The 8,945-nt window shown below is 31.3% G+C and overlaps 2 protein-coding genes across 2 annotated transcripts; both read left to right on the top strand.

Moving 5' to 3' along the window:
- The first annotated feature begins 209 nt into the window (after positions 1 to 209).
- On the top strand, positions 210 to 1,672 carry LOC130635416 (uncharacterized). The gene is made up of 2 exons (XM_057444749.1): positions 210 to 1,180; positions 1,250 to 1,672. The coding sequence occupies exons 1-2, from the start codon at positions 925 to 927 to the stop codon at positions 1,459 to 1,461; spliced, it is 468 nt and encodes a 155-aa protein (XP_057300732.1). The 5' UTR covers positions 210 to 924; the 3' UTR covers positions 1,462 to 1,672.
- A 1,558-nt stretch (positions 1,673 to 3,230) lies between these two features.
- On the top strand, positions 3,231 to 8,275 carry LOC130635415 (uncharacterized). The gene is made up of 2 exons (XM_057444748.1): positions 3,231 to 3,382; positions 7,589 to 8,275. The coding sequence occupies exons 1-2, from the start codon at positions 3,322 to 3,324 to the stop codon at positions 8,017 to 8,019; spliced, it is 492 nt and encodes a 163-aa protein (XP_057300731.1). The 5' UTR covers positions 3,231 to 3,321; the 3' UTR covers positions 8,020 to 8,275.
- The last annotated feature ends 670 nt before the right edge of the window (positions 8,276 to 8,945 follow it).

Below are 8,945 nucleotides of genomic sequence, written 5' to 3'. Positions count from 1 at the left end.
TCACTTATCATAATTTATAATTTTTTAAAAATTTTGTTATCATATGTTATTTACATGACAAAAGGTGTTTTCATATAAAAAAAACTTAAAAAAGTCCGCTAATGAGTGCTACTCGATATACCGTTTTACAAGTTTGTTAGGCGTTCCAGTTTGCGGTTTATAAAACATCTTAAGATGAATTATTATTATAAAATATCAGTATATAATATTACCACTCTGAATTTTACATTTAACAATCTTGAAGACAGATATCACTAGACTTTTTGTTTTTTTAAATAATTGTAGGTGGCCCTGAAGCTTGTGGGATTACACTAAATACAAGTTATGCTGTAAACGAGGGTAAACAGTTATCTGTTACCACCGAAGTTTGTGGAAATCCAAAACCTGTTTTAACTTGGAAATTACAAAAAGAATTAGAGTATTCATACTCTAACGAAGTTGTGACAGTGAATATCTCAATCATGCGCTACAGATATGTTTATAAAACTCGACGTCTCGTGACACGTGAAGATTGTGGAACAAAGCTAGTTTTCAATGCGTCTGGTGCGAATGGAATGATGAAGGGAGAGACACTAATAGACGTAACATGTAATAACAACTTATTTTCTTTCACTGACTTTGTTTTTGAAAATTTATAAAATCATTTTAAAACTTTTAGTTTCTCCTCAAGAAATCCAAAATGCAATATTTTACAAAGATAATGATTGTATAAATGGTATATGGACACGTGAAGCAACTGGCAATTGTGCGCTTAATTATCATTTACAATTTGAAGGAGGAAAATATATTTTAATACAACTCATACATACTACGCTGTGTGTAATGTTTTAAATGCTTCATATGTATTTATTTGGGCGTCATACAAAAACAAATACGGCGAGAAGATAAAAATCAGTGCTAGTTTAAAAACTCCTGCACCTACAAATGCTACCGATCCTTGCACATGTCCAAAACTGTTGCATGGTATATGCCAATTTTATAGCCGATGTTATTTTGACACTTGTGTCAATACAGCATTGGTACTTACTTTGTTTTTTGTGTGAATTTCTTTTGCTAAAAGTCATTGTGTTGATTTTAGTCAAAAGATTGGATACGAAGAAATTAGTTTTAGCAATAATTATAGCGCTTGTGGTCACGCAAGTAGCCAATATATGCATTTATGGAGTTGTGAAATACAGAGGTTAGAACATCTTCTATTATTTACTGTAGCAGTATAAAGTACGAAATGACAAGCCCATGTATTTTCTAGGTGCTGAGACTAACTGCAAAAATAAGCAAAGCGTAAAAAAGGACGACGAAAACGAAGATAGACAAGAGTACGAAGTATTTCCTACAACTGAATCTCATTATACAGGTCTTCAATTGGAAGCAAGAAAAGAAATTGTTTATGCCGATTTGTCACCACCAACAGTCAATAACTATTCGGAAATTGGAACAGAAAGAAGGTCAAAACAATTTTAGCACACTGTGTTGTTCTTTAGAAGCACATTTCCATGTCTTTTTTAAACAAATTTTACGTCCTTTTCGTCAACAAAGGCACCGATTCCTGTCCAATTTTATTGATCTTCGTAATGCAAAAAGAGAATAAATAAATTATCATCAGAAGAGTTAACGTAACTCTAAAAAGATATATGGACGTCTTATTGTCATTATAGCCTAGTTTGACTATTTTAAAGTTTATCCTACATTTTCAATGTATGGCGTAACCTCAAATTGATCTATTTCAGATTTTTCGCAAAGCTTTCTTTTCGCGAATTAACCATTCTTAGATTTCTTGGAAATATTTCTTTTTGCAATTCTAGCACTTTTTTAAAGTTAGTTCTAATTATTAAGATTATGACGGACCTTGACTCGGCTCTAAAACGAGATTATCATTGCTGCTAAGATATTCGCGAAATGTTCAAGAAGTCAGAAGAACCTAATACAGATATTTTATCGACAAGGTATGAGAAAAAAAAGAAAACATAATCTGGTTTAAAAAGAATTTGCCGCATAAACTTTCGCAAATATAGGTAACATTTGCAATATTGGCTATAATTCCCGTATACACCTATCCATTTAATCCTATTCCATCCGGGGTTTTTTGAACTTATTATATCCGAGAAGGGGGGAAGGGTTACGCCACCCATCAATAAATTTTCACAGGCTTACCACACTTTCAGTACGTCACAAATTGAACAAAATATTTGATTTAAAAAATCTCACTAAGAAGAAACTATGTAAACCGAACACTTTTTCAGCAATTAGTTTGTACTAGATCTTGAACGGTAGAAAGAGAATCAAAGAATCAAAGAAATATCGGTCATTCTTGATTATATTTTACTTTTATTATTTTTTTCAATTTTTGAAAAATTCGGATATCTCTGTCTAAATCTAATTTTCAGCCTATAAACCTGAAAATTCGAATAATAGAGACTTTATACTATTCAAATATCTCTATAATTCGGACAAAACTTTTTTCCCTTCGGGATTCGAATTAGAGAACGTCAACTGGGATAACAAACTAGCATTGGCAAACATATATTTTTGGAAAAGATACTTGCACATATACTCATTCCTACTTTAAAGATTTAAAATATCTTCTTTTTCCACGGCATTTTAGAGCAAGTAACAAATTTTGTAAGTTTTATCAGTGGCAGATCAAAATAACCGGATTTTATAAATTACAATAATTATGACGTCATTTAAAATTCTATAATGGTTTTCTTTTTTTGCTGAAACTTTTCCTCCTTAATCATTGCCAATAAGGTAGGCGTAAGACACTTTTTTAGTATCTATTTACAAATGTCATGTTCACCATGGTATGATAGCATAATATCGTCCTGCGGTTAAAACCCGTCATAAGATTTAGTTTACCTTCCTGTTTTTTCGAGGATTTGTAATTTACAGTGTATTGGCTTTCACCGGTATCACTTTACTAAATAATCTTAACCTATAATTTTACTTGTGGGACTAATTTAGTAGTCCGTCAGATAATAACATGAATGGTAAATTCCACAAAAAGTATATTAAATCAGATATAAATAAGGGTAAATTTTAGTCGGTAGCATCTTTTCTTATTGGTTTCCATCAAGTTTTTTTGTAATGTATATAAAATGAATATCTTATGTAATGATTTTCTCTGTCCTTCCCTAGAATGGAAAATTATTATTTGATTGAAGAGCGTCATCTAAACGTTTCATTAAATTAAACAATTAAAATGAAGTTTCACCTTTCCGTTGATTATGGTTTAATTACGTTACAATGAGTAAACGCAACTGAACTTTGACATTATCAAATGTTAGCAAGTGGAGTATACAACATTATATTTACTTTTACAAGATGACAGCTTTGAAGAAGTTCCTTTATATCTGTTTAACACATTTGGTAATGTTGAAGACAGGTAGGTGAGTGCGTATCAATGTAATATTAGTCCTTTTTATAATGTTTTAGTGAGCGAAATATTTTGTGGGAATGTAGTTTAGACATGACATGGTCCCAACCTATAAGTAACATAACAAAGTATTGTTATCAATCGTCAGCGCATATACGTATTCGATGATTCCAGACACGATATATTTAAAAAAATTTTGGTTACATGGTAAAATGTATCTCTGTTTAGGTTAATAAAAATGTCTAATGTTGGATCAATAAACTGGGAACTAATGCAACCGTACTTAAATAATCAAGGAAGTTCGACTGTAGAGAAAAAGTAACTCCTTGTCTGCCGAGAGCTGAGATTATTAGCCGAACTGTACCAGACGTAGAAACCCTTCCTAGAAGGTCGTTCACAAGCCCCGGTTTTAGTGGACAATATTACTTACGCAATAAAAGAATTGCACATTTTAGAAAACAAAGACAAAAAATGGCGAATGTATGTCTGTTTAGATTTTACAATAATTCCAAATTAAAGGACTGTAATTGAGCAAATTTTATGAGGTTTTGGAGGTAGGAATAAAAATTAAGAAACTGTGCTCACTAAACTTGAGTAAACGCTTAACACACACAACCTTTGTCTGTGCTACATACTCAACAGTCTCAATAATACAAAAATAGTTTTACAAATAATATTATAAGGGCATTGATTATATCATGTCAAACAGAACAACTTCTTCCACATTATTTTATTGTTATGTTATCTAAAAAGCTCGGGAAAAAATACGCCCAACTGACCAACGGACTCATTTTTGCAGGGTAAACATAACATATTTTTTATAGTGGCCTTAGCCAGCTAGCTAACTAGAAAGGAAAGATTGCCATTTTTTTCAAATGAATCCCATTTTAACTGTTGTACCAAGTAAAAAAAAACAAAAACAAAAAAGATTTATACTTTTTCAAAATTTTCTGGATGAGGATATGTTGTATATTTGTTGCACTAAATTTAGAAACTGGTTTTATCTTTTTGCCTCTTTGCAGTCCCTTAGACAACCTTCATCATGATGCGTGTTGTTTATAATCCCCAGACTTCTCAGGCAAGTTGACAGACAAAATAATCAGTCAGGGATAACCGGAAATTAGGCAATGATAGTCTAATTAATCTATGATATAGCTTATTTACGCGATTTATCTCTCCGAATTAAACTATCAACCTGGTTTTTGCTGCCTATCGCTGTCCTTCTGCATATTTGCAATGGTTTTATTAGCTAAAAATATTCTATAGAACCTCATTTTGATGATCCAAGAATAACTTTTCTTTATTATTTCTGTTACGGCTTGTTTGTTTTACGGCCTGGGTTGCCTCTCGAAAAGGCTAATTTTTCTGCGCACATATTCTCAACATAGTGGTGCATAGCTTAAATAGGCTATTTCTTGTCTAATTAGAAGATCAAAAGACTTTTAACATATAATTTGTATTCCTGTAAAGCAAACTATAAAAATTTTTGCTTGAACGAGGATGATGTAAGGAGCAACAAAACTCCGAAGAAAGGTGATACGATCAGACTTGGTTGTTGAGATAATTGTAAAAGAAGAAAACACACCTAAATAGGAGATGATCTCCTAACTAATCTTTGGAAAATCTTCTAACAAATCTGCTATCCTAACTTGGCGTGATAGCCTAATTTGCTATCCCTGACTGATAATGCAGGTGATAAGCCGTGGATCAGTTAATTTCAAACTTTATTCTCAGGTGGAGGCATCTTTTGATCTTGAAATTAGGATATAGGTTGCATGTACTTCAGATTTTGATCATATATCAGTGAAAAGATGCTAGTGGCCAGAGTACAAAAGTTTTTTAATCATGTTTTGATTTTTCTTCACCTAAGGTCTGCATTTTTTGCCCCAATTTTTCTGATTTTTTTTCCAAATGTGCAAGACAATCCCGTGAAAACATAAACATTGAAACTCATCTATAGCAAGGTTCAAAGTTCCAATAACAAGCCATAAAATCAGTTGAAGAAATATGCATATACTTCTTTAATAGTGACAAGCAGTTGTTAGCAATTGAATTCCAACAACATATGTTTTTTGTTCGCCATTGCACCAACTAAATGCCACAACCAATGAGGGACTTAAACGTGCAAGCCATAAAATTTATGTTTAACAATTGTTACCCTATCGTTATCATAACTTTTTAAATAACGTGAACGATTTTTCAAAAACTTTGGTCAAAAATTGTAACAGATAATTGTAACAGTCAATTTCACAAAACTTCACTCGTGCCAAGTTTATGCTGCCATGTTGTTATAATATCCATATTATAATACCCCTAACCTTTTCCAAGCGATTTTTTGCTCAGATGAGATTTTGTTATTGATAAACTTGGACAATGCATATCCCTCAATATTTGTGGGGTTAACCATGTAAAATATGCACCTCTACATCTGCACTTGTTTTATATGAAAACTCCATTTTGGGCTCTTTCAAGACAACTATAATAAGGTGACTCTTTCTTTCCGTCTGGTTGATTTTTCTATAAAAAATCTCTCTGATTATGGAAACAATCTCCAGAAATGGATATAATATCCTTAATAAGATCTGTCCCATAACAAGATCGGCGAAGATCCTAAATTCCATGGATCTCCACATACCGTCATTGTCTAGTTGGGCTAGACAATGACGGTATTCATACTGAAAATCAAAATCAAGTAAGCTTTTACCCTTTAAATTTCAAAAAATATTGTAGCTCTAATTAGAACTTTAAACACTCCAGAACTAATGGAAACACATGACAATTTTTATTCTTCCAAATGAGGAAGGGTAACCACATAAGATATAATCCCCAGACCTTCAGTCTGACAGAAATAAGCAGCAACAATCATGAGCTCATACAACGTAAGTGGCAAAATAGAAGTAAAAAAAATTAAATTAAGAAAAGTTATGCTATTTTATAGCTCTTAAATCAATAAAATTTTTACTTAAGAGAGGATTCAGAGATCTGACTTTTACATAACATGCATAAATTATTAGACTAACTATAATGTTTCAGCCAGTTGTAACACAAACTGATTGTGAGTTGTCAAAAAAATGGAAAATAAAATGTGGTAATAAAAAAATTGTAATTTTAGCAGTTTCTTGATTCCAGGACCTTGCAAGCATGAACTATTTAAGAAAACCTACAAAATTTCAAAATGTGGAGAGATTTCATGTCTTAAAATCATACAAAAACGTACTTTCAGATATCTTCAGACCATAATTTTTATACACGGAATTATATACAGCGATCTTGGATAAAATTTTGACATTTTTTTATTCTTTTTGTTTTCAACGTAAGTTAAATTTCCTATGAAGAACACAAGGAAAACTATAGGTGAAAAATTTTTGCTTTGCATTCCGTAATTCAATTTCACACTCATAAGATAATTTATGAGTGCTTTTTATCGCACTCATGATTTTTTTCTTTTCTATAATATATAAGGGCGATGAAAAAGGCTATTACGCTGATTACGTAACATTCATTTGTTTGTGATTGATTTGTTAAAAAAGTATTGAGAATATTAAATGTTTTCGTGTTGTAGTACCAAAGAAAAAATATGTTGAATAAAGTTTAAAAAATATTTTTAAGAAGAAACATGTTGAATAAAGTTTAAAAAATATTTTTAAAAGGGGAAAAAGAAATCAAAAATGTCTATGAATATAGTAAATGCAAAAAACGTATAGCAAATCTGCCAACACATCATCACGTTTAACATTGTTCAACCTTGCACTGGTGGTTAATACGTTTTACAAAATTCATTTCTGTACAGCTTAAGTAACATAAAACGTTGCAGTAAACAAAAAACAGTTAAGTGTGAATCACACTTGCATATATTCACATCGCACTTGTAAATTTTGCTTACGAATGCGATTTTTCGCACATCATAGCACTTATAATTTTTTAGCGGGTCCTTTTTGTAGCTCTGGCATAGTATTATTCGAGAAATGGCCTGCATTGTCACAATGTAAAATAGCAGGGGCTTGTTTTTCATGCCTGCAAGCATAATATTATAGTTGTTTGTGGTTAGTTGTTCTACTCTTTATTTAAGAACTCATGTTTTGTATATATATAATTATATTTTAAGAGCTCTGAGAACGTGAATTTTAAAATGCAAATTTTAAAGATATTTTTGCATTGTTTTTGGAACGAAAATTGATCATTATTCATGACTATGTATAATCTTACTTCTTTTAGTGATATGTGGTACAGTTAAAGCTGTCAAAACTAATTTAGAAGTTCCAGTTAATCAAACTGCTCAATTGCAATGGAGAGTTGTCCCTGTTGCTGGAGAACAAGTATTTGGAGTAGAGGTGTTTGTTCTTGGATCAACCAATGTTCAAATAATCAAATTAACATCAACCCTCACAATTTCTGGTAAAAAAAGGTTTGGTAATCGATTATCTGGAAGCTTGACAAATGGTATATATACACTATCTATCAAGAAAACCCAGTTCAATGAAAAGAAGTCTTTTAATTTGAAAGTTGTATTCTACAAGGCACCAGAATATTATCCAAAAAATTCAACAGTGGTTATAAAAGAAGTTGTAGGTGAGTTACAGTTTTTTTATTTTCCAAAATGTGTAATTTATTATTCCAATTCCTGGTTGCAGGCTTTTTTAAAGTAACAAATAACTTTGCAATGACAGCGAAATTTTAAAGTCTATATTCCAGGTTTAATTTATTTCTGTTTTATGTCTATAACAAGCTAAGCCCTTCAAGAAGTAGAAAGCTATTATACATTAAATCAAACAAAACTGGATCTTGATCAAAGGTTTATGAACCCGTAAAATTAGGGACTACATGCTACAAAAAGTATAGACCTGATATCGTCACATTTTGTTTAAATTTGGAGAAATAAGAATGAACAATGTGGCACCTGTTTTCCATCACAAAGAAACAAAGGATCATCTTGCTGCTTAAATATTTAATTATCTCTTTAACACCTAAATTAAAATGCCTGTAGGCACCACAAACAAAAATCCCTCATTTTCAATATATCTAACAGATGGGTATGATCTTGCAATACTTTAATCAGGGAGGAAAGTTTTACCGAATGATCACAATAAGTTCTTAGGAAATATTTATTCATGTTATGGAGACTTTCTGTTGCCATCAAAATTATTAAAATTAAGTAGCCTTTTATGAGTTTTGCTCCTCTTCCTAAAGTTGCAAGTCCTAAAGCTTATTAGGAATTCAAGTTTATGATAACATTTGGCTATAGCATTTTGCAAAAAAATTAAAAGAATTATCCTCCTGAAGTACAGTTTTTACAACCAAGTTTTTTGCTATGATAAGCCACTTCTTCTCAACAAAATCAGCAAGTGTCACTATAAATTATTGAATTGATAGTACGCTGCGCTATCAATGATAATTTTGTTAATAAATTTTAACTACTTTACATGCATTAATCATTTATGGTATCAACCTAGCAAGTAACATGTGGTTTTTATATCCTTCAAACTCTTTTGTTTATTACGTCCATTAATAATGAAAGTTTTTTGGTTATAATAAGTATGTGAATGGTGTAACCTGCTACATACTTGATGAAGGG

This window comes from Hydractinia symbiolongicarpus, chromosome 3, assembly GCF_029227915.1.
Source record: "Hydractinia symbiolongicarpus strain clone_291-10 chromosome 3, HSymV2.1, whole genome shotgun sequence".
Taxonomy (NCBI): Eukaryota; Metazoa; Cnidaria; class Hydrozoa; order Anthoathecata; family Hydractiniidae; genus Hydractinia; species Hydractinia symbiolongicarpus.
Note: the sequence above shows the minus strand (reverse complement) of the source record. Positions and strands in the feature narration are given on the sequence as shown.